General features: G+C 40.2%; 1 protein-coding gene across 5 annotated transcripts in view; it reads left to right on the top strand.

Annotated features, from left to right (window-relative positions):
* Window positions 1-1,530: 1,530 nt before the first annotated feature.
* RAD51B (RAD51 paralog B) overlaps window positions 1,531-25,747 on the top strand; it is a 322,140-nt gene continuing 297,923 nt past the window's right edge. For 2 of the 5 annotated variants that reach the window (XR_013982635.1, XM_080994167.1), the window contains exons 1-7: window positions 1,532-1,967; window positions 3,834-3,948; window positions 4,150-4,263; window positions 5,696-5,812; window positions 9,489-9,625; window positions 10,535-10,654; window positions 11,791-11,974. Coding sequence is in view for 3 of the 5 variants with exons in the window: in XM_080994167.1 (XP_080850293.1) it covers window positions 1,900-1,967; window positions 3,834-3,948; window positions 4,150-4,263; window positions 5,696-5,812; window positions 9,489-9,625; window positions 10,535-10,654; window positions 11,791-11,974 (855 nt within the window). In the remaining 2 variants the exon portion in view is untranslated. Of the gene's footprint in view, window positions 1,968-3,833; window positions 3,949-4,149; window positions 4,264-5,695; window positions 5,813-9,488; window positions 9,626-10,534; window positions 10,655-11,790; window positions 11,975-25,747 lie in introns of all 5 variants that reach the window. The other 3 variants (XR_013982634.1, XM_080994169.1, XM_080994168.1) reach the window with 3 other exon arrangements.

The following is a 25,747-nucleotide window of genomic DNA, read 5'->3' as shown; positions in this document are numbered from 1 at the left end:
TGGTAATTGGAGTGTTTGATGTCAATGGACTATGCCATTGGCAAATCTTCCCTTTGTTGTTACTGTTGTTCTTTGCTTTTCTTGGGAAAAATCTGCCCTCAGTGTCCCAGTTTAGCAGGGCAGTACAGGGCAGTACAGTTAGTACTTGTTTTACTACTGTAGAATCTAAGAATCATTAGCCGCAGGGGTCCCATAATATTCAAAAACAAGCAAAATACTGTACTAAATGCTGAAGTTGGAGAATTTAAAACTAAAATGAGTGAGTCATTAAGGCCAGATAGCTTTAATCATACCACTGTGCTTCGTAATTCCTTCATTTTAACATGAACCTTTGTGATTTGTAATGCTCACCTCAAATACAAGACGAACATTTCTACCACACTCCCATTCCCTCAAGCTTCTTATCCAGTTTAGTTTTTAATCTATGCTGGAGAGGAACTCCTCCCCACTGACTTGTGACTCTTCAAGCCTCTTGCCCCCCCCCCCTTTCCTTGCTGTGGCTCTTGCTGCCATATGTGGGAGACAGAAACCTCTTTCTCCACAACATAAACTTGGTGCTGCGACAGCTGTTGTGCCTCCCCTTTGTAAGCAGGAGTGAAGATGTTTGTTTAGTCGCCTCCTGCCATTGCTGCATGTGATAGCAATAGCGTTAGGTAGGATGGGCAGGTAGGTGGTGCAGGCAGTTGCAAAGTCACAACCACCCCCACTATCTAGTAAGGAGAAGTGCATTATAATCTGTAGGTGTCAAGTCAACACTGTTCCTGGTCTACCAGAAGTAGAGGAGAGGTGGGACAGTGTAGAGGCAGGAACAGCAGTCAAGTGAGGCTTGTTGAAAGAGGAATGTCTTGGGCAAGTACTGTAAAGAAAATAGAGAGGGTGCTGGTCCAATACGCAAAGGATGGGAGGAGTTCCAAATGATATGTGCTGTCACACTAAAAGCCTGATTCCAGCATCAAGTGGAATGGACCTCATGAATGATAGGTATATCTACGCGGCAGTAATTCATAGCTTCATTCGTACACGGCACAGTGTGAAGACGGAAACTTTGCTTCCCACAATCAGATCTAACCCTCTAGCGGCCACGGCGAGCAACAACTATTTTATTAGTTTTAAAACATCAGCCCCTTTGGACGAACCCGTTTTGCTCAACTCGGGAGCAATAAGACAGAACTACAGTTCCCAGAACGCCTTTCGTTGGCGTAGGCCCCGTTGCCAGAAATTACTGGACGAAGCGCCTCAGCCGGAGACCAATCAGAGCTCTAGCTGCTCTTGGGCGGATGTTTCCTCCTCCTCCTGTGGAGAAGTGGGAGACTTTGAAAAGTTTCCAGGTTAGGATTCGGGGCGCGCGGTGGGGGCGACGGGTTCGGTTTCCCCGCCGCGTTTCTCCTTAGCAGGCGGAGTCAAGAAGTTTCTTGGCTGCCACTTCTCCGCCCCAAGGGTGTGTGTGTGTGTGGCGGTTGTGTGCATGATGTGTGTGCGGGGGTCGAAGGTAGTTCCTGCTGCCGTCCTCCTATCCTGGGTATGTGTTGTGCGCGCAATATGCTGGGAGCGTGGAAGGGAAATAGATGGTGCGCGCCGCGTACAGTTGGGAGCTCGTGCTGTTGGAGGGCCTGGCTGCTGCTTTCGCCTGTGGCCGCCGTCGCTTCTCTCAGCAGTGCCTGAGCCGCCAAGCTGGAGCTTTCCCAGAACGTGGACTCTACCCTACAGCCCTATAGGGGGTTCCAGCGCAATCCTATATAAATCCCGCTGCGCGCAGTGAGACCTCGAAGTGTGCATAGGATTGTTCGCTAGAGCGTGTTCTCCCCCTCCACCAGGAATGGGCAGGGCTATCAGCTTGTGGCAAGGCTGCTTCTCTCCTCATTTAGCAACGTACCAAGACTTTACCGACTGTTAGTTCTTATGGGGCGTTATGTTTTCCTAGGTCAAAACACAATATTTCCTCAGAGGGAATCTTTTCCTGCCAGCTGGTGTGGTAATTGTCGTAACCTGTGTAGTTCTGACAGATGGCATGTCTGTACGTATTTCAACTGTGCTTATGTGGTATCACTGGCGCTGAACCGTTTCCTCCCCCTTTGGTATTTTGTGACATTAAAAGTTATATCATTCTAAATAAACTTTTAGAGACTGAACACTTGACTGAAACTATTTAAGTATAAAATGTATCAAACCCCAGAAGGAAAACAGTTTTGTCCTCCGAAACTAGCATTCCTGACATTTTGTGAACTTGTTTTTTCCCCCTCTCCCACATTTACCTGGGAGTAAATGTGGAGTAATTAGGGTGGAGAGAGAGAAATGAAAGGTGAAATCTAATGTGCAACCCTGGATGGAATAAAATGAACTAAAGTGAGAAATGCAGGATACAGAGTTGGTTTTGCATTTTTTAAAAAAGACATCATATGAACATGGGTGTGGCCAGGATTTTTGTTAGGGGGGCAGAACCGAAGAGATTGGCCAGTTAGTTAAGTAGTCCTATTGTTTTACTTGATGGGGGCAGCTGACCTTTTCTGTCCCACTTGGCTATGCCCATGCACATGAAATAAACAACTGATCCCTCAAGATGTCGTGCAGTCACCTGTGATAAAACCATGACCTTTTAAAAACACAACCAACTAGTGTAATATGATAGAATGAAAACACTGACAATTATCACTAGCAGTGAGGGAATGATACTGTGCACATAAGCCTAGGACTTACATTTGTATTATAAGTACTAGACTTGGGTACACAGCACCATTCTTTCACTGTTGAGTGACCACAGCCATCCTTGGGCATCTAGTATTAAAGGGAATGGCTTTGATATAGCCTTGATCCCTGGCATATCTCTCTTACAAAAATTAGACATTTTGGGGAGGCTGAGATAAATATGATACAGCTGAAATTATTTTAAGAATAGCTGTGATCAAAGTATTATTTGAAAGCTATGGGCTGTGCTTCCAAGTAAATAAGTTCATGTGAACCTAAAGTAGATTCAGTCCATGATGACCTGGGTTGAGATTTTTCTCACTACTCAAAACATGTTAATCAGAATAACAGTTCTCTTCCCAGGAACACCAGCCTGCCTTTGAATCACCTCAGGACACTGTCTGCAAGAAGACCTGACCATCCCTCTCAGTCAGTGGGGACTGGTGCCCATTGGGATTGCTAGGCTGGTACCAATAAATTGCTTGTAATAAAAGGGGGAGGGATTGTTAGGCTGGAAGGCAGGGAGGTCAACAGTATGTGAAGCCAAAGCCAATGACAGAGCTAACAAATACTGGTTATGTCCTTGTCCTGCTGAATTTTAGAATGGCAAAACCAAGGGTACCACAACTGAGCCAATTGTATGTAAGAAGACAGGCAGGTGGGAGCTGGCTGAGGGAAGAGTGAGGTTGGTGAGTGGTGCTTCTTTCACCCCAATGGACTATCCTACACTGGTTTCAAGCCCTGTTTCTAAGCATGAAACTTTAAAAACACAAGGACCCTACACTGAGGACAAGTTGGGAGAAAGCTCCTGGTTGAACTTGCTGGCCAGAAAGAGATACTTGTGACTGCTTTGTTTTGAGTGTCATTCCAATGCCATTTGTGTAAGCTGAGGAAAAGTAAAGGGCCACAAAGGTCTCTGGGCATCTTTTGGTTGCATTGTAACTGATTCTAGAGAGGGGCCAGAACTGGATTTATTACTATTCGTGAAAAACAACAGATTAAGTGAGACGGATGTGCTCGTATTCAGCATTGTATTGAATAAGAGATGTAATAAATTCAGTAGAATGAAGGCAAAACTCTCTTAGGGAGGATGTGAACACATTGTTCTTGAACACAGTGTTTCAAGTAATCTTGCATTTATTATGACCTAGGATTGTGTTTCTTGTCACAAAATATATGAACATGGCAAGTAAGAAACTGAGAAGAGCAGGGTTGCCACAGGAGCTTTGTAAGAGACTCAGTCGACATCAGATCACTACTTGTCAGGTGAGACAAATTTAATAGAGGCATAAAGTCTTCTGATGTTACGTTAAAGGATACATGGCATGATTAAGACCAATCTTTGAACTCTTGTCATCTTAATTGCAGAAGAAAATAAATGTTTTAGAAATTGCTTTTAAATATGTGAAGTTATTTTAGTCATTTCCACTCTTAATTCTCCCAGATTTTTGTTTGGTAATGTTTCAGGACTTTTTATGTCTTTCACTACTGGAGTTAATGAAAGTGACTGGACAGAGTTACTGGAATGTGCAGAAGCTTCTTCACACAGTCAGCCAAGCCTGTGCTCCCAGAATGCAAACTGTAAGTATCCATTTGCTGATAGCTTGGTGGGTAGGCATGAGACTCTTTAATCTCAGGGTTGTGGGTTCAAGCCCCATACTGGGCAAAAGATTTCTGCATTGCAGGGGTTGGACTAGCTGACCCTCATGGTTCCTTCCAGCTCTACAATATATGATCCCAGGATAGGAATGACTATTATTGCTATGTGTGTCTCCTGTCTCATCTTTCCACTTGTAGGGGACACTATACTTCAGGTATTAACAATAAATGTGCTTAGCTTTAAAAAGGTTTTCTCCTTATAGAAAGGCTCACAGGAAGGAAGTAACATATGAAGTGAGCCTTGTTCTTGAGAATATTTGTACTAGCAAATGCTTCCTTAGTATATGGCAGAGAAATGGCACAATACATTATTCTCTTGATGTCAAACAGATAAACTGCTTCATGTGTTTTGGAAGAGGGACTTAGTTGCCCCTGCACTATTCATTTTCTCTGGAGTTACCATCCTTTGTTCAGTTACTTTTTACAGGACATCCAAGCAACGTCACATAGCTTTCTGTGTTATCCAGCTGTAATGTTTTAGTCTTTTTTTGTCTATAGTACAGTTAGCTATGGGTACAAATCTCCTAACAAACATTTGCCTTCTACCAAAATCTGTTAGGGTATCAATACTTTGAGATTTAGATTGCATTTATGTTTGTAATAGTTTGCATAAGTCTTGAAAACATTTTATTTTTTAATCTTAATCTGAGGCACAAAGCCTTCCTTTTTCAAATATACCCTTTTCAAGAAATTCCAACATGTTGCATCAAAGCAAAGGGTTTTTGGAAAAGAACCTGCTTGCTTTGTACCTGTTGTTCATGTTAAACACTTTATTAGTTTTTTAAAATATATATATATAAGCTTCACAACTCTGTACAAAAATCTCAATAAGCTGGGAATGTTATATGCACACTTACCTGTGAGTAAGCCCCATTGAGTTCAGTTGGACTTAATTCCAAGCAGACAGGTTTAGATTTGTGCAGTAAACCTTGTAATGAACCCAGACTTTTTGGAACCAGTTAGTTTTGTCTTGGTTTGTGGTTTTTACTGTGTGTATGTTTTCCAGCTGTACTTAACCACAAGGATAATATTTTCTCTGAAGTGGTACTTTGCAAATTAAATGATGCATATTGTCCCAAAGAGGGGAAAATATTTTAAAGCTTGGCACGATGATACAAGATATAAATTGAAGGCTGTAGCATAAAAACGTTGATAGACACAACAGTCTTTAATATTGTTTTGTGGTGTTTGGTTTGGTTGGAAGATTGGGGAAAATCTCATTAAAGGATGAGAAAGTACATGGCATTTTTTTTGCCAAGCACTAAGAAATTCTACTTGGGAGCAAACAAATACCAGACATTTTTCTTACCAGTTGATCGCAACATCTTTTTCTAATTGATTTTGGTTATTGTAGGTTTATGAAATGAAAATGAAAAGAACCACCAACCCTTCATCAGCATTCTTGCCCACAACACTGGGAGATCTGGATAAAATATTGCATGGTGGGATTGCCTGTGGCTCTGTTACAGAGGTAAAAGCTGGCCAATCATGCTGCTTCTTTTTCTGTAATAGAAGAGTTGTTTTATGTTTTACATAAAAGGGGTGACTATTCATTAATGAGTTTAAAATGTGACAAACGGAATCTTTTTGTACATTAATAACTGGTTCTGTATAGTTCCAATAATGTGCACTGTAAACTTTCTTGTTAATAGTAATGAACTGAAAGATACAGATGTGTGCTCTCTCTTGCACACATCAGTAATCTTATGAGCAGGTTAGGGGCAGTTGCAATGCTTGGTTGCAACACAAAACCATAAACCATGTATGAACAAATTAGTCTGTGCCATGATCTGTGTTCTAGTCTACACAGTTTGCTTGTTCCCACTTTGCTTCTCACTTTCTCCAGCAGGAAAACAAGCCATGAAGCACTTGCTTAGTGTTATGAATACACTAGACCTTGTGGTTTGCTTAGCTTCAAGCATGCCACTTTCTGAAGCCAAGGTTTGTTCCTGGCTTCCCAATGGTGGCTTGCTTGAGATAAACAAACCACAGAAGCTGGTTCAGACATAATATGAAGCCAGCCACTCTGTAGTCTGTTTTCCTGCTGGAGGAAAGGAGCAAGTGTGAACAGCTATGCTGTGTGCATCAGCACACATTTCATATACAAACTAATTTGCTTAACCATGGTTTTGTGGTGCATCTGAATGTAACCAGTGTTTCTGTTTTCTACAGTGGGATCATGTGAATGTTCAGGCTCCCTGAGAGTAGCTTGTAGGCACTTTGTTCCTCCCTGGTCTTTTTTACTCCAACACTGCACTGACTTGAGCCAGATTTTAGATTAGTTTATCATCTGAATCTGTGCTTGTAGTTAAGCTCTCTCCTCACTAGTCACAAGGTTTAGCCAAGAACGTAAGGAGACAACATAACCATGAGCCAGGGTTTGGATGACATTCTAAGCCAAACCTTAGCTTAACTTAGTGCAACACAGGAGTAAAAAATACTGGGGAGAAGCAAAGTGGCACAGCAGATAAAGCAAACATGATCAGCAGATCGGTAAAAAATATTCAACTTGGTAGGTCAAATGCTGAAAAAAGAACATCTTAGCAGGTGGCCAAAGGTTGACAAAGAGAGGGCAAGTTGGAATTTCATAGCCCAGGTTTGCCCTCGGAGAAGGGTGTTTCCCACACCCCACCCAAAGTCATGTATTTATTTCTTAAAATGTATATACTGCTTGATTGTAAAAAAGCAAAACAAAACCAACTTCAAAATTTAAGCCTCAAACTCATCTGAACTACTAATCCTTGCATTAAGAATCTTTTAGTGAAAAGTTCCATTATAAAGTTTCTAAAATAAATTGCAGGGGAAAGCGCAAAAGCATCCTATAGATTGTCTCAGAGCTCACTCAGTTGTCTGTTTCACTGTGTGTAGTGATAATTGTCAGTAGAGACATGGGGTTTTCCTACCTTTTCCTACATGAAAAATGTAGCAAATGAAGAGTCCCTCTCATTCCGGTCCTATACTGTTCTTCATCTTTAGATAGTTAACAAGAGAGTATTAAAATAACTCCACAGGTTAAGTCTCTTTTACAAACCTCTCCTGTTCATCTGATAGGAAGCAGCTCTTTTGAACTCATCAACCTGATAAAAATGTACTTACTTTTCTAGTTCAGAATTCTGACATGGCCATTTGTGAGATACTTCATACAATAACGGATAGAAGAGATGTTCTTTTGTAATATCCATTAGCAGTTTTGGTCACCCTGGAGAATTCAGTGAAGACGAGCTAACACTGCCAAATGTTCCCCATGTTTTAGAATAATCATTTTGAAGAATACATGGGGGGGGGGGATGTCAGAATGCAGAAACTATTTGAAGAATTGCTTTGTGAACAAAACACAAAAGTTATGCTTGTATTTATTTTGCATCAAACTCCAGACAGCGTTCCCATTGTGTAATTAAGCTTTTTTATGTGGATGCTTGTGTGATAATCATGCACAGCAACAATTTGAAAGTCGATGTGGTCATACTAAGTGCTAGGAGACCAGAGTTCTCGCTTGACCATGAAGCTCATTGGCTGACTTTTGGCTGGTCACTGTCTCTCAGCCTAACCTACCGCACAGGACTGTTGTGAGGATTAAATGAGGACGGGAAGAACCATGGAAGCCACCCTGAGCTCTTTGGAGAAAATGGTGGGATATAAATGCATTAAATAATAATTTAAAGAAGGATGCATATGGCAGTATTTGCGGCATGCCACTGCTATGTACTACTTCGTTATGAAGCTGAGATTGCAGATGAGCCCCCCTAAAGTGCAGTACTCCATCTTGATCAAATGTAGCTTCAGTTTAGCTTATTTTCTTCTTGGACTGTTTGTGTTAAACTTGGGACGACAGCTAATGCATAGCCTGCACTTTTACCTCAAAGGAATAGTGTTTTATTCCCTACTTTTTGTGGTTACGCTTTTTAAGCTAAATCTTTCTGAAAAAGTTGACCTGTCTTTCTTCTTACATTATCCAACAATGATGGTGGTTGGAAAGTTGGAACTCAGCTACATGAGCCATGTAAAGTAAAGGTTTAAGTGATATCCTCTGCTGCCAGATCTTGTGCTTGTTTTCTGAGAGCCAGGAAACTCTGTTGGCACGGGACCTTTTTTTCCAGACCACTACTGTGGTTTAAACTGGAAACTGAATTGTAAGTAACTCTTTGCGGTCAATCAACTCATGTTCTGCAAATAACATACCATTAACTGAAAAAGAAAAGTGTCTCTTTCCAAAGAGGAAAATTTGAATGCTGTTATCATAGTGAGGTCTCTATTACATGGGCGGACACCTGATTTCAAATTAAAATTGGAATAAGATGAACTATGAATTCTCAACAGGTTTGGGAATTACATTGTTCTAAAGAGTCAGCATATTACTGCTTGTGGATTCATTCCCTCAGCAGATTCAAAATTTATGGGTACAGTGAGCCAAAGGTAAATATTTTTGAGCCCTGCTGACCTTGGTGGGACAGAGTTAAGTTTTACTCAACTTGCCCATTGGAATCAATGTGACTTGGATACTGCAATCCTGTATGTGCTTAACCTGAATTCAATAGGTCTTAACTTCTGAGCAGCCATGTATAGGATTACTCTATAAGATTGCTTACCTTTGGCAGGATTGTGCCCAGTGTATCAGTTCTTAGACTCCACCCCCCCACCCCAGTATATAAAGCAAATATACTACTTCATAGAATAATAAACAGTCCTGATTTAGGTGTGTCCGAATGACTTGCGATTGCACACACATGTTTGGCAGCGAACCTGGAAGTAGTCCCAAAGCATCACAAAAGGGGTGAGGGGTGTGTGAAGAGGGTTTATGTGCGCTATACTGACACATATGGGAGTCTGGAGTGGAACCCCCATGCAAAATGAGGATTGCCCATATACACAAAAGCAATATTAAAAAGCTACAAAAATATCTCACAGAATTAATATATAATTTTGTTATCCTGCCACAGGTTTGCTTGTTTTTCCACTGAAGTGTGTTTGTGGATTAGAAGTCGAACCTTTAAGGTTCAGCTTATCATTGCCATCAGTTTGAGATACACTGTGAAATGCTAAGTTACATGAGTCGCAAGTGAATAGTGTGCCGTTGGCTAAAATAAAAATCAACAAAGGTTTTGTCTTTTCTGTATGATGCTGCTTCATACGTGTTCTTTTGTTATTAGATAACTGGTCCATCAGGTTGTGGCAAGACTCAGTTTTGTATTATGATGAGCTTGCTGGCGACGTTTCCCACCAGCTTGGGAGGATTGGATGGGGCAGTTATATATATTGATACAGAATCTGCATTCAGTGCTGAAAGGTAAGTTTACACAAACACACACACACACACACACGCACACACAGAGAGAGAGAGAGAGAGAGAGAGAGAGAGAGAGAGAGACCTTTATGGCATTTTTCATATGTCAACGCATATTGCAAGGGTGCAATCTGAAACACTTGTACTGTCAAATCTGTCATCTGCATCCAGCCTTTGCAAGATCTAAACATATACAGAGTCCAGATCCTGTATGGCTCTGGAAGGTGGAAGAAGGCATAGCAGCTTGTAAGCCTGAGGTGCCCTGTTGTATCTGCTCTGGCAAGTCACATATGGTGCCAGATCTTTGAGGCCTCGTATGCTTAAAGTCTTCTGGAACTTGACTGTCTCTGCTATTGCTGTAAGGGGAGACCTGTTGACAAATCTGAGAAGTGCAGTGTGTGGCTGCAAACTTAGGCCTGTTGAAGTTTATTCTGACACCATCAGGGGCATCTAAAGTGTTCTCATTTGAAGCATTGTTGCTGCCATATGTTTACTGCTTTTCTATGTTGTATTTTCATTTCCTTTTATTGTGTATTTGAGCTAACATGACACTCTGTAGGAGTTGACATTGGACTATGTTACAAAATCAGTTAATTCGAGCTCTCTTTATTCAGAGAGCGTTTATGGAATGCAACAAAGTAGAAAATCTGCCTCCATTCAAAATCAGTGTCATAACCTCAAATAGTGTAATGAAGCTGGATTGCAAATTCTATGCACCTTTTAAGAGACTTATTTTGTTGCGTATGTGTGTTTTCTCTTCATTTTCAGAAATTCTGAGTATGAACTTGAAAGTTTGCAAAACATTCTTGAATTCAGATGCACATCCTCTGTGCCAGATGGGCAGGGTATAAATAAATAATAAAATTATTGTTATTATTAATGTCAGTGACATGTCTTTTGGGTTCCTAACAGGCTTCTTGAGATGGCACGGCACCGTTTTCCTGATTATTTTGCCACAGAAGAAAAGCTGGTTTTAATTGCCAGCAGAATTCATCTTTATCGGGAATTCACCTGTGACAGTGTGTTGAAAAGGTAGGACTTCTTTATGGGGTCCAGCAGTGTATTAGATGTGTAAAAAACATTCAATACAGAATATATAATGGTTGGACAGAATGATAACATGCCTTAAGGCTTAGCATTACAGTATTTTACTATGTTTTTCCCGCCTGAAACACATTGACACTTGCTGACTCTAAAGGAAACTATTTTTGTACCTTGTTCTTTACTGTTCTTTTTTTCTTTTTTTCTTTACTGTTCTAAGTGTTTCTGTGTGCTGTGTGTACAATAAACAAAGGAAGTGAGGCTTTTATATGTTAGGATTGCATTTTTGTAGGTAGCTATGTTTTTGTTTAACTAGAGATGTCAGGGATTGAACCTGGAACCTTCTGCCTGCAAAACGTGTACCTGCCCTTTTACAGGGGCTTAGACCCTTACCGAAATATGAAATGGAAAATGTCGATCCACAGTCAGTGATAGAAAGCAGATTCTGTGCAAAATTGCACTGAGTGTTTAGAAAGCCTTGCTTATAACCAATGGGCTTCTCTTTTCTATTAGAACTATTCATGTACAGAAAACTCTTGATATCTTGGTAGCAGTATATGTTTGCACTTGTAACATTTGACCCCTGCAAAGCAATTGCCTGTGAACAATCTTTTTATAAGATTATTATTTTGAAAGAAGAGCTATTACAAATATTATTGCAAATCAATTTGTTTTCCTTCTGCTTATTCTTTTTAGCTTATATTTTAAGATATATTAATGGTTTATGGACTATTTTAATGAAGTATACCAAAACACACAGACAATGTTGCCTTGCCCAACATGTTTAAATGTATGCTTTAAAGTGTGAAAGCAACACACGTGTTCAAAACACATGCATCGTGGAAGTACACTGGTAATTATAAATGAATTGAAATTGACTGGTGAATGTTCATGAGTGTAGAACAAGGTTTGCTTGATTAAATGAGAAATTATCCTGCAAGATATGTGCATGTTCACAGGTATAGCTCTCAACCTTGTTGGCATACAGGATTCAATAAGTGAGTTTAAAGGGAAAGATCAGGTCTCTGTACCAACTTTGCCACTTGCATGTCTCATGGCACCTAACACACTTACTCTAAATCCTGGTATAGTATCATTGCTAAATGAATGCTTCAATTTGTTTTCAGGATTGAATCTTTGGAAGAAGAAATTATTTCAAAGAATGCCAAACTAGTAGTAATTGACTCTGTTGCTTCTGTAGTCAGAAAAGAGTTTGATACAAAACTTCAAGGCAACTTGCAGCAAAGGAGCAACTTACTGAGTAGGGAGGCATCAATACTGAAGTACTTGGCTGAAGAATTTTCAATACCCGTAAGTTTCTCTCCCTTTTTACTTTGTGCACATATGCATATGTATTCAAGTGCAAAGTTGTTAGTAGTTTGGATGGCGGGCACAAGAGATGGGTTGCCCATCTCTTCTGCGTGGATTTATATCATGAGGATATTGCGGCATGCTTCACCATCAGGCATTTGGCTGAGCATCATCAGGCATCATCAGGCATTTGCTGTTGTCTCCCTCAAGGACAGAAATTTGTGTGTGTTGAATTTTCATTGACTAAGCAGTGAGATATTTTGAACTTGGCAAATGTGGACTGAGGTTGTATTGCATCATCATAAAATGGAAAATGTTTCACAATACGACCACTTTATTAGACTTACGTTTTATCTAGAGTTACTAGATACTTCGGGGTTGGAAATTTGAACATTGCTTTTAATGAAATATAGTGTGTCCATCTTTAGTCATTTGGCATATGTTTAGTGGTTCTGGTCCTTCAGCTGATATACTTAGCACTTTACTAATTATAAATTTACTAATTATTTTAATACATAATAAATATGCTACCTTTTTGTGCAGGGACGCGGGTGGCGCTGTGGGTAAAACCTCAGTGACTAGGACTTGCTGATCGTAAGGTCGGCGGTTCGAATCCCCGCGGCGGGGTGAGCTCCTGTCGTTCGGTCCCAGCTCCTGCCCACCTAGCAGTTCGAAAGCACCCCTAAGTGCAAATAAATAAATAGGTACCGCTTTATAGCGGGAAGGTAAACGGCGTTTCCGTGTGCTGCGCTGGTGCTGGCTCGCCAGTTGCAGCTTCGTCATGCTGGCCACGTGACCCGGAAGGGTCTTCGGACGGCGCCGGCTCCCGGCCTCTTGAGCGAGATGAGCGTGCAACCCTAGAGTCGGTCACGACTGGCCCGTACGGGCAGGGGTACCTTTACCTTTAGGGGTGGCTACTTGGAGAAAATTAAAAAATATATACAATTAATTGATTAAAGACCCAACACTGGCTGTACAGGAAGGCCTGGACACTGCAGCAGAAGGCAAACAAGGATCTCCATAAATCAGATGTACAAAGTCTGATGTGGCAAGAGAAAAAGCTCTCCTTCTCTTGTTCCAATTATTTGGGGCCTCTATGGATCATCTTAATTAATGTAATTGGGCAGAAGGTGAATTTTTGGAACAAAACATTCTATTCAGTGAAGAAAAAGAAAACTGAACTTTAAGTGTAACACCACCATAGGAAGAAACTGGAAAGTACTCAACTTGAAAATGATAACACTCCATCTGACAAATTGATCTGGGGGACAGGCACGTGTCAGAATATTTGAGGGAGATGTAGGGAACCTCCTGGCAGTCTTAGCATTCTTGACTGTGTTTGATTTGTTGAGTTAAAGTGATATGGGGTGAGGTTCAGCTGTGTCCTGTCGGTGGAAGCCCTGTGCAAAGACTTTCACTTGTGCAGTGTGGCCTTCCCCCCGCCTCCTCCACCCTGTGTGCCCCCCTATATTGACTCTGGGGGATTGGAAGAATCCCCAGGATAGTGTGCGGTGGGGAGAAGAGTAGGGATTGTTCTGCCTGGCAAACCAAAATGCTTGCACTGACAGAATTATCAGAAAAGCACAATGTTGGATTCCTCCCTTGGGGTATATCCAACAAAGTTGCCCTGTTCACACAAGGGCTTGTGCAGTGGAACTTCTCCTCCCACCCCTCTTCCTGAGTGCCCCCTGCTCTCTGTTCTGGGGCGTTTAGGGAGTATCCAGAACAGATTTGGGTGGATGGGTGGGTGAGAACTGGAAGACTTTGTCATATAAAGAGTAGCACTTCTGCCCCACCGCCATGTGTGTGTATAAGAGGGTCAAAAAATGGTCCAACATTCTAATGCTGAAAGTAGTTTGGCCCTGTAAACTGTCTGGAAATGGGATCACATTAGGAATATTTGTAAGTTGACCTGAGCTCCTTAGAGGAAGAGCAGGGCCAAATATAAAAATACAAAATCTTAGGTAGCTTTTGAGCAGAGTTAATTAAATCTGTGTCAAAAGCAATATTTTGCTTTTAGACAAGTTTTTCCTTAAGAACAATTTTAGAGAAGAATAATCCCCAGGAAGCCTAGTGTGATAGAATTTTTAAGCATTCTGTAAGTGTAGGAAGCATACTGTATTGAGTAATTTAAGAAAAAAATGTGTTGGGGAGATGTGATCCATCTGTGACTGCTCTGGTCTCTGTCTCTGACTGCTCTGGTTCTTGTAGCTTTTGCCTCAGTCAATCATACATTAGATTTAGGAAGAAAAGTTCCTGTGAAACATGGTAGGGGTTGATTTTATTTTTTGAAACCAGCTATAAAACTTGTCAGGTGTCTTGAAATACTAAAACATTAATCCATGCCTTTAAAATTGTGTGCAAAGGTAATGGCCCAGGCCATCTTACAATGATACACGTTTAAAAAGGAGCCAGGAAAATGGTTTTTGAAAAAGTGACTTTAATGACATTTCTGTTTGCATTTAGAGCAAATATGATGCATTCTTGGCAAAGTGGAAAGTTACATAATGTGTATGGAAGTTCTTAATACCTCTGTCTTTTAGTTATTTCATTTCAGTTGATTAACATTGTAAATTTGAGCTATAGAAAGCAATCCAGAGATGTTGCACTTTGCCCTTCCTTAAGAACATAGAGACAGAATGCTAAGAAGACTGAAGCTTTTAATGTTTTCCAGAGATGCTGAATGAATGGAAAAGTTAAGCATTGATGCTTACTTTATTAATGTATCCTTTTGATACTTTAACCCTGTATATACTACAAACAGCCGGTTTAAAAGAAGGTTTGAATCACTGTTTAAATTCATAAAACAGCAGAGGAAAAGTATAGTAGTTTTGTGTTTGGTGTCTGTACTCCATTTAGATTGATTAAATATGTTGCCTTGAACACTTGAATGAAAATGTAGTCAGATTTTTTAAAAAAAGAATTAAATTACAGTGGTACCTCTATTTACGAACGCAAAAAGTCCTTAAGTAGAGTGCCCCCAAAAGTCCTTAAGTAGAGTGCCGCTACTGCGTGTGCGCGAAGCGCAATAAAGCACTTCTGTGCATGTGCGCAGATCTCTTCTGCGTGTGTGTGCGTGGCAAACCCGGAAGTAAACACTTCTGGGTTTGCCGCGTTTGTAACTTACTTTTAAACTTCCACAAAATTGGTGGAGGGCTTTTAAATATTTTTTTTATTTCTGAATAGCTTTTTATGTTTGTTTTAATGGCGATCTAAAAAACCTTTTCTAGCTTTTTTTGGCTGCTTTATGAGGTGTTATTCAACTAAGCTTTACTCAGGGTAGACTTACTGAAATTAATGAACATGACTAAGTTGGGACCATTAATTTAAATTCATAGTGGAAGTGAAGGCTAAGAAAATCTGTTTACACCCTTCCATGGGCAACTGTCTTTTAAGGTAGGCCAGTCTTGACCCATAGCTATCTGGTATGCTGCCACCACCCTCCCTCTTAGGGCATCATCTCAACTCAAGACACGGGTGGTTTCTGGGAGCCCATATGAAGAGGCCTGGAGACAGTGCATTCTGTGCTTCTTGGCCAAATCCCTCTCCTCTTCACAGGCAAACAGAGCTGGTATCCAGCTGTCTATCCCACCCTAGAGATCAGAGCAGCTTGCTTGCTTTCCTGTCAGACTCCGCTTATTCACACAAGAAGTATGTGCCCAGTGTCTAAGCCTGTGGGAGATTACACTAACCCTTAGAGTCTAGCATCAACACAACCTCAGACCTCAACAGCCAAATTATATAAAGTTGATTAAGAGTAACTAAGGAAGAAGAGGACCATGGGAATAAAGCAGACTTCAGAAAATAAAAAGAACATATCGGTTCAGGTCTGTTTGTCTTGCTACTTACAAACAGGCTTTTGGTCTCCCCATGAGAGAAAAAAAAGTTCACTGGTAAATTGTAGTAAATTGCCATGTAGAGTTAGATTAGCTCCTGCCCTCTTATTCAGGAAGTGACTTTTATCCCTCCCTTTACCCTTGTAGCAGGGTGAAATGTCCTCCAGCTTATCTAAATAACAGTATTTCATTGTGTAAAAATTCTCTTTTATTTATAGTGGTTAAAATTATTATTTGCAACACAACATTTACTTTGAAAACTGTTATGGTTTAAATGAATTTATAACTAGTTTCAGTTTTGCTGACATCTGTCTGCTTTCAAGCCGAGTGTTTCAAGAATGCGCATTTTTGCAGTTTTATGGTCTTGACACAATGTTCCGTTTGGAAGAGTCATGCTCATAAAAAAATAATGCTGTTGAGAAAAAGAAATGAAAAAGCTGGTGCAATATTTCCTGTTTCAGTGCCACAGAAAAGTGTAGAAAGGGAGGTAATACAGTAATACTGGATTGCAATTTAAAGTAATACAGTGGCAGGACAGGCCGTGGTCTCTAAAGGAGAGGTTGGGGCTTTCAAAGCACTTATGTTTACACATGGTTTGACTGCCCTCTGGTTTAGAGCTTTTGGACAGGTGTTGTCAGTGCCATCACGTTAAAACAATTGTATCTGCTTATACCACTAATGATTGTTTATGATATTGACAGTTTTATTGTAGTCTTATTGTAAGTAATCTGGGGGCCTGAACAATTTCAATCCTCCTAAAAAAAAAAGGTCAACAACTTTGGTCGGCCCCCACGGCCCTTCACTTCATCAAATCTGGCTCTCTTTGAAAAAAGTTTGGACACCACTGTGCTAGACAATATGTTTGTTTGTTTGTGTGTGTGTGATTGTTTCCTGGGATTGCCACCTTAAGATGGAATAACAGTGCGCTCTTATATGTTGAGTTCAGTGGAGTTCCAGGTAAGTGTGCATAAGTCAGCTCCCACTTTTTCCAAGTCATGTTTTAAGATCTGGATTGTTTCCCTTTTAAATTACAAACATCTAGCGGGTAACAAAAGGTTCTTTTTAACATTAAAAAATCACAATATTTGGAAAATTTACTTGATCGCTCCTAGCTCATACTTGCTACTGCTGCATTCTAATTTTATACTACCTCTGTTATTTTCTTGTTTGGCTGTAAAGCAGGGCTGAGGAACCTTTCTAAGCTTGGGGGCTTCATTTCCTTCTGGCAGCTTTCCAAATATAATTCTCTGGGATAGGATTGGAACCACTGTAAAGCAGTGCCTCCCATACCGATCCCACTAAGTCGTTTCATAAGGATACCATGGTCAAGGGGATCAGAAGCTCCTGAAAGATCAAGTAAACACAACAGGGTTGCACTCTGCCAGGCACCAGGAGCAGTTTGCACCTGGCTATTGGCCACTTGCGACCAAGTGAAGATGCCTGGGTGCTAGGATGGCGTCTGACGTCTCCACCATCTGGAGGTGCATGCCTGGGGATCCTTGGATCGTGACTGTTTTCACACAACAGCAACACATCCTGTAGATTTCTGTCCATTACATTTTATCTTCACAATGAGGTTGAATTTCAGGAACCAAAAAAATTGTATTGAAAAATGAGACTTTCAAGCTGTCCACCCCCAAAATGTCAACTAGGCATTCTGTTTTGGCAATTGGTTTAAGGGGCCATTTGGCATGTAGCTTATATACCTGATTGACCAGGGCCAACTCAGTCTCATAACCAGGCCTGAACTCAGGTTGAAAAGAGTAAAGATAACCTCCTTCATCCCCGAGTACTTGCAATTGTTTTGCTGCAAACCTCTCAATCAGTTTCCCTAAAAAGGATGCATTTGTGACTGGGCAGTAGTTTCCACAAACCAGTGGATCTAAGCTGGGCTTTTTCAGGATGACCAAGAACGCTTCCTCCTTCAAGGATACATTGACCATATCCTTGATCATCTCAGCAAGCTTAAATAAGCCAAGATGGGCACATATAAGATAAATGTACAATGAAACTCTGGCAGGGGGAGACATTCTGATTATGGTATTTACACACATCTAATGCGTCATCAAATCTAATGCACACCTCAATATTCAAAACCTTGAAACCAAAAAAGTATTTGCTGGAGAATGTAAATGTGCCATCAAATCTAATGCGCACCCTAATTTTTGCAATGTAATTTGGCCAAAAATGGTGTGCATTACATTTGAGTAAATACGGTAATAATGGGAAACGGTCACTTTCTGTTCTATCGAGCACCTCAAAAGATTTCACCGAGTGGAAAAGAGATGGCGTTGCATCTTAAATTCTGTAAAAATAAGTTCCACATTCAAAAATGAGGTCAAAAATTGGCATTTTAGACAGAACTCCAGAAAGTCTGTTTTGCTTTAACTCTAATAAACTGCTGGTGGGTTTTCTTTCATTGCTATGTGTAACTTTCTCCCACTTGAGACTCTGGTTAATATTTTGGGTAGTAGAAAAATAAGACAGATGGGAGGTTGTGCTGAAGGAAACCTCAGCCAGTCTGCAATTTAATTAGGACCAAATGAAAGTGCTCAGAAACGCAACAGTTCTTGTTTGAAATGTTGATATCTGAGTTTTTAGTAACAGGAAAGATTTTCTTTGATCAGTTTTCTGGTATTTTGTTGATATTTTTTAATGTGTCCATTTTGCTGAGTTACACTGTCCATCAAATATATGAATGATCTACACCATGTCTTATTTATTTTTTTTAGTGATGTTTGCCTCCCACCTTCCTGCATCTCAAATTTCTCATATGACCTTTAGGGCCCAAGGATGCAAAGTGGGGGCTTGAGGACTGCATTGAGAGTTGACTGAAGCCACTTATGGCCACATATCAGTTGTGTCAATGGCTAAAGTGGCCAATGCACACTTGCATCATGTGTGCACACTCTCAAGAAGGCAGGCAGCCAGGAATGTGTGCACACAGACATGCACTCTCTTCCACATATTTTTGTCAATGAGCAAGGAACCAAGTGGAGGCTTTCTTGGTTATGGTGTCCCGGTAGTGGAATTCTCTCTTCAGGGACGCTTGCCTGGTGCCGAGTCTGATACCTTTATAGAATCAAATAAAGACTGTTCATTCGCCCAGGCCTTTTAGTGTGCTCTAAGTTACTTTTTCTTGATTTGTACTTAATTCTATTTTATTTCTCATCGCATTCATTGTATTATATCTCTCTCCTTGTTTCATTGTTCCATATTGTGATCATCTATAAGCAATACCCTTGATTTGTTTTATTGTGTGTTTTACTTGATTTTTAGTTTTACTTTTCTTTTTATTGCTCTGCTTTTAATGTGTGTTTGTGGATTAATAGTTTATAATTTTATTTAAACTGCTTTGGGAGGCCTCCACTCTAAAACCCAAGAAATCTAAATCAACTTGTCTTTGAAGCATGCTTCCAAAATCTGAAAGTATAAACCTTTGCCAGGGCACTTTTCTGCATGCAAGTATTTTTATTTTATAAGTGATTGGCTGGTTGATCATGGAATGGCATGAATCAAAGCTGACTCTGCCTTTGTTAGTTGTGAACTTTAAATGATAGTATTTTGGGCCAGAAAATATCTGGCACAGGCAGATAGTCATCAGCTGCATTCTTGTAATGAACGTGTTTATGTCTTTTCTCACGTTGTTGCACTTACTACACTCCAGCCTGTAGTCATAACTTTTGTGGTATGGGAAGCTATTTAAAGGCATACAGCAGGTGTGGAGAAAAGGCATCTTGTCTGGGCAAAAAGCAGTAATGCAAGAACTCAAATATGCCTTAAAAATGTAATCTTTAGCTTCTTTAGTATAACTGTGAACATATAGAAGATCTCATCCTCTGATCCTGGAACAAGGCTATTTTGCATTATATTTGATACTTGAATGAAGTTATCAGAGTACAAAATATATGTCTATCTCACCATGTTATATGAAGGCTGCATGCTTCAAATGCAGCTTTCCCCTTTATTGCTTACATTTTCTAATCTAATTTGAGTTAGGGGGAAAAAGACTTACAAAGTTAGAAAGCCATACAATGTTCCCCTTGATTTGACGAGATTAAGTGTCACTCAAATTTCAGTTCTAGACATGCTTACTCAGAAGTGAATCCAACTCAGTTCATTAGTGAGTTTGTAGTGAAGTTTGAGGTTTGTTGCTTTGGAATTCTGCAAGAATTGATAGAGAACTTAAGTTGCAGGAGTATTTTCCTTTTTGGTTAAAAAATAGTCAAATTGCTGCCTGTTTTGTTTGACCTTGCATGTCAATGGTCTTTTAATTCAGTGTTATGCTGTATCTCTATCTGTATCTTTGGGTTGTTATGTATCTGTGCTTATTTACTTGTTAGCAAGTTTTGGTATCCAATACCAGATTTTTAAATTAACAGTTCCATATTCATCTGCCAACAGGTCATGGCTAAGCCATCTAACATGTTTTGAAAGCAGCTGTTGAACAAGATGGTAGCATCCAGATATCTTTGCTGCAGCAATGAGGTTTGCGGGGAAAACCTTAAATAGTAATTCTAGTGCACTTATGTGACAATTCTCAGATTTCGATCCTGCAGTCTAAATATTATATAGTAGCACTGCAGTGGAAGAAAATAGCATATTCATTTCCATTACAGCATGTTTGTTTTCTCTGACATCCTTGGTTGTCATTGTCTTGGGTTTATCAAAATACCTGTTTCAAAGATCATAATATTTTTAGTCTGATGCTGGGACCTTGAAGCAGAAGCTTGCTAGTGTTCTTACTCCTGTACTCCAACCAATTTCTCAGTAGACTTCATATTTCTCTTAGCACTGAATGTACAAAACATGTTTATTATGTCTGAGTCTCCTTGAAACCTCTGTGCCCTTTTTGGTACACTACTATTAATAAGATGTTTTGATTTTTTTTATTTAAAAAAATAGCTTTGAGTAAGCACAATGTTTTAAATAGGTATACTTTCATCACATGTTATCTGACCTTCAGTGGAAAAGCAAACTACAGTGGTACCTCAGTTTATGAACAGTTCTGTTTATGAATGATTTGGTTTACGAACTCCACAAAACCAGAAGTAGTGTCCCGGTTTGCGAACTTTACCTCGGTCTAAGAATGGAATCTGAACGGTGGAAGGACACTGGCGGCGGGAGGCCTCATTAGGGAAAGCGCGCCTTGGTTTAAGAATGGTTTTGGTTTAAGAATGGACTTCTGGAACGGATTAAGTTCGTAAACCGAGGTACCACTGTACTTTGTTGTACAATGTAGAATCATTTCTCCATCAGTGACTCCCCAACTTTCCTTTCCATGGACCATTTGAAAATGGCTAAGGATCTTGGAGGACAACTCAATAATTTTTCTGCCTCTTGTAGCAATTGCAGTGTGCTGTGCTAGTTGTTGTATGCTTTTAGTTCTTTATTGCTAGTTTGATTTCCTACATAGAATTCCATAGAATCCAATTCATAGAACAATATAATGCAATATTAGAAATAAAAGAAGCAATTAAATGCAATTAAAAATCAAACCCTCACTTAAGACATAAAGCCCACTGAGACACCCTGAGCCAGCCACTCTCTCTCAGCCTAACTTGCCTCCCATTGTTCTTGGCAGGATGAAATGGGGAGGAGGAGAAACTTTGAGCTCCTTGGAGAAAAGGCGGGATCTAAGTGTGACATAACCAGTTTTGTATGTAGAATGCATGCTGGTGACAGTTCAGCAATATAGAGCAAATCCATCGACTCTCCTTAAATATTGCTACAGTTTTGTTGTTACTACAGCTATAAAGCAATCTGTACATCATCTCTTGAAACGTTCAGTGTCTCCAGCGTTGTCTCCGTTTCTGAAGATCCTGTTTTCATAAAAGCAGTGTCCCCAGTTGTGATGAAAAAAACTTTAAAAGATACAGAAGGAAAGAGCCACTAGGTGGTGCATGTTTATCATGTAACTAATTCAAAGTTGATGAATGAAAAGGCCTCCAAAGGAATGCATACGTCTTTCTATTTGGCCGGTTTGGGGGGGGGGGGGGCATTATTGGAACTGTAAGTTTAGATTCTCCTTTTCCTAAGGCAAAGCTAGCATAATGATCCACTTATTTCGAAGCAATGACACATTGAGAAAGTATTTCAAAGGAACTTCAGATTCAGGTAGGTAGCTGTGTTGCTGACACAGTCAAAATAAATTAAAAAATTAAAAAATTGTCCAGTAGCACCGTAGAGACCAACTAAGTTTGTTCTGGGTATAAGCTTTCATGTAGAATCCTAATGCAAGCTCAATCACTTCATATATGTTGAAGCAAAAATAACTGGGCAGAAGTAAGAGATCATCTTGAAGTTACTCAAATACATTCTGCCCCACTCCTGAGAATACAGTGGTACCTTGTGTTACATACGCTTCAGGTTACATACGCTTCAGGTTACAGACTCCGCTAACCCAGAAATATTACCTCTGGTTAAGAACTTTGCTTCAGGATGAGAACAGAAATCGTGCTCTGGCGGCGCAGCAGTAGTGGGAGGCCCCATTAGCTAAAGTGGTGCTTCAGGTTAAGAACAGTTTCAGGTTAAGTACGGACCTCTGGAACGAATTAAGTACTTAACCCGAGGTACCACTGTACTGGGAAGTGGAGTTTACCCCTCACAGAGCTACAGTTCCTAGTATCCTTAAACTACAGTTTCCTTGCCGTGTGTGTGTGTGTGTGTGCGTGCTTTAAATGTATGGAGTGTCTATATCCTGTGACAGTAATGGCAGCAGAGAAGCAATTCTGGCATGCAACCACATACTTATAGCCTCATCCAACAGAGCTGTTCTGAGGCCTTCCCCAACAGGGCCATCACAATTTTACGAAAGAACAATTACCTCTCTTGCTTGATAAGTACTTTGAAGATAAAGTTGATTGTATCTGTAGCAACTGGAATTTATTTGTGCAATGCCTATTGATGGTTTTGTTGGATTAGTTTCAATGATTGAAGCACAAGGATAAGTTGTGTCTAGCGAGAACTAGTGCAACAAGTCTTGCTAGCGCAGTGGGATCTCCCCCCCGCCCATTCAGCTCTGCGGGTCAAAACAGCACATGGGGGAGGAGAGGGGTGATCCTTTTAGCAAGCTAGCAGAAATGGTTGCATTGCTGAAAGGCTCGTCATAGTGCAACACAATTCTGGCTTGTAATGTCTTGTGGAGGTGTACATACCGGCAGATTAGGTCCTGCATCTCTGTGTAAAGATGTGGCTGTGCATCCACCCTAGAGGAAGGGCAAACTGCATCCAGACGTTTGTCAGATTATTTTTTCTAGTCCAGGGACTCAAGCAGTTGATGGCTACACAATTCTAGTCACTCTTGAATGACACTGATTATCTAGATTAATGTCAACTCTGATTTAGTTGGGGTTTGATACAGAAACAGGTTTGGTCACCCTGATGGATGATCTTTGCTGGCCAACTGGGGGTGAGGGGTGAGATGTGCTAGTTCTCCTGGATGTCTTGGTGGCTTTCAGTGCCATCAGGCTATGATTGTTTGTGTCTCATTTTTAAGATGACTGATCTAATTTGAACCCCAACACTACTATGCAGATTGGAGTGTAATCATCCTTGCCTGAAATTTGTGAGACAGTTCTGTGCTCAGAAAAATAGCAAAATGCATATTTTAGGATAAAATACTTTGACAGGAGCATACATTGAGAGAAAATGCTGTTTAAATATGTATGACATGATAAAGCATATTTAAATATGGATTTTTATATGAATGAGGAGGCAGGATGGAATTGACTTAAACCAATAAAAATGAATGTAGTGTTGATAATGCCTCTTTGAAGCATATGATTCTGGTGTGTCTGTGGCGGTGTCTTTTTGCGCCCCGGCCCCATGAATCTCACACTACTCAGCAGAGATTGGGGTGGCCTGTGTCAATATACTGAAACAGCTCTGTGCACAAAATTATCAAAATGACAAATTATCAGAACATCAGCATATCCAAATACTGGGCTGTATGATTCAGCAGTACTAACTGGGAAGAGCACGATACAAGAGAAGCGTATTGAGTATATCAACTATGTATGAGATGATATTATAAAGCAGATTATGTGAGGCTGCATGTATTTTATATGAGCCCCTTCCAACATATAAGACTTGCTCATGGCTGCTTGGTGACATACTTTTGTCACAGGCAAGTTTGGGAAAGGCTACAACTAGATCTGCACGTTGCAAAAATAAATAAATTCCAAGCTTCCCCTCTGTTCTAAACCGTTTAATTGTATCTTTGTGCCTTTGGAGAAAATATACTTCCCTTCTCTCAAGTTGCATTGCTCACAGTACAGTACAGTGGTACCTTGAGTTACAAACGCCTCAGGTTACAAACGCTTCAGGTTACAAACTCCGCTAACCTGGAAGAGTTACCTTGAGTTGAGAAGCCCCATTGGTGAAAGCACGCCTCTAGTTAAGAACCATTTCAGGTTAAGAACGGATCTCTGGAACGAATTAAGTTCGTAACTAGAGGTACCACTGTACAGCAAGCGAAAATAAGTACCAGGAAGTGATGTGTGAAGTGGCCTAGGCCCTCAGTTAACAGGTTAATTTACTTGGCCATATATAGCTTTTGGCGAATGGTGCCTGAAACTGCGCGGTCCATTTATTCAATTTAATGTGAAGGCTGAAATCTTGAAACATAAAATATTTAGTGAGGTGGGAGTTACTGTCATAAAACTACATATTACTTCTGCTCCGTGTTCCCAGATTAGCTGCACTTCCTTCTTAGCACTGATTCTGAAGTACAGACACTGTAGGTGGCGCTTTATTCTTGGTTATGCACATGGAAAAGAGATTTAAAGCTGGTTAAGCGCTGAGGCATACTATTTTTGAGTAGGCAATATTTCATCAGCAAAGAAACTGGAAAGCTTATGCTTTTGATAAGATAAGCAGTCTAGATGTTTCCCGCTCCAAAACAAACCTCTATTCTCAGCCCTTGGTTTTATGCTCCATTGGTCTCTTAAAATGTAATACATGATCAGTTGGAACCATAAATATATTGGTGCAATTTATCTGTGTATTTCCCTTTTAAAGCCTGCCAAATATTTGCCTTGCAATTGTAATCTGTTCTTTCAATCAGTTTCTTTCATTTATTTTTTCTTGCTTCATTTCCTGGTCTTTCTGACTTGCTTAACAGTGGCCACACTTTCTCTAATACGAATTTCTCAAAATCGCAAAACAAAGTGGAATGGATTGATTTGTAATCCTCTGTAATATACACCAGCTTTTCTTACATTAGGTTCTGCCTACTTTGAAAGTATTTCTGTTAACTCAGTGTGAACAAAGAGTTTTCTAAAGGTTTTTCATTGTGGTGCCTTTTCATTTTTCAAAGCTTTTCTGTGGCTATCAAATGTAAAGGGTTGTTCATCTCTGCAGTGGCGTGCTGTGGTGACTGGTCTGAATTTCTTGGTCTTCTTTTGCCTATTCAGTCTTAATTTTTTTAAAGTTTATAATAATGTTGCTTATGTTATGTGATCTGTATTACTTTCTACCCTTTGTATGAATGTCAACAAATGTAAATAGTTTCGGAATTTTCTTTGCTTTTACTATTTTTCTGGATGCTTTTTCCCTGTTATCATTAAGATTTTTCAACTATCCAGGTTATTGTGTGAGTCTGTTTGGTTCACTGGGGCAATATAGAATAAAACAGCCCTGCATTTAACAGCTTGCCTCGTAGCCATAGGAAGCAAGATACCCCAGGTGTGTAAATGGGGTGCTGGAGGAAGGATGAATCTCTCTGTTTCTCCTTCACTAGTTGATGGTCTGTCCAGATCATGGAAGTAGGAAAGCTGACCCTCTAATACCACCCTCTTAATAAAAGGCATTTCTAAAGTCCAATTTGCTAAGAAACTGGAATCCTGTGTTTCCATGCTGGCCTCAGAAGGAGAGGACTTTCCCTCTTCAGCTATCTGTATGGAAACCCAGGATACTGGCCTCTTAGCAGGCTAAT

The sequence above is a fragment of the Podarcis pityusensis genome (assembly GCF_964106645.2).
Source record: "Podarcis pityusensis genome assembly, chromosome: 1".
Lineage (NCBI taxonomy): Eukaryota > Metazoa > Chordata > Lepidosauria > Squamata > Lacertidae > Podarcis > Podarcis pityusensis.
Note: the sequence above shows the minus strand (reverse complement) of the source record. Positions and strands in the feature narration are given on the sequence as shown.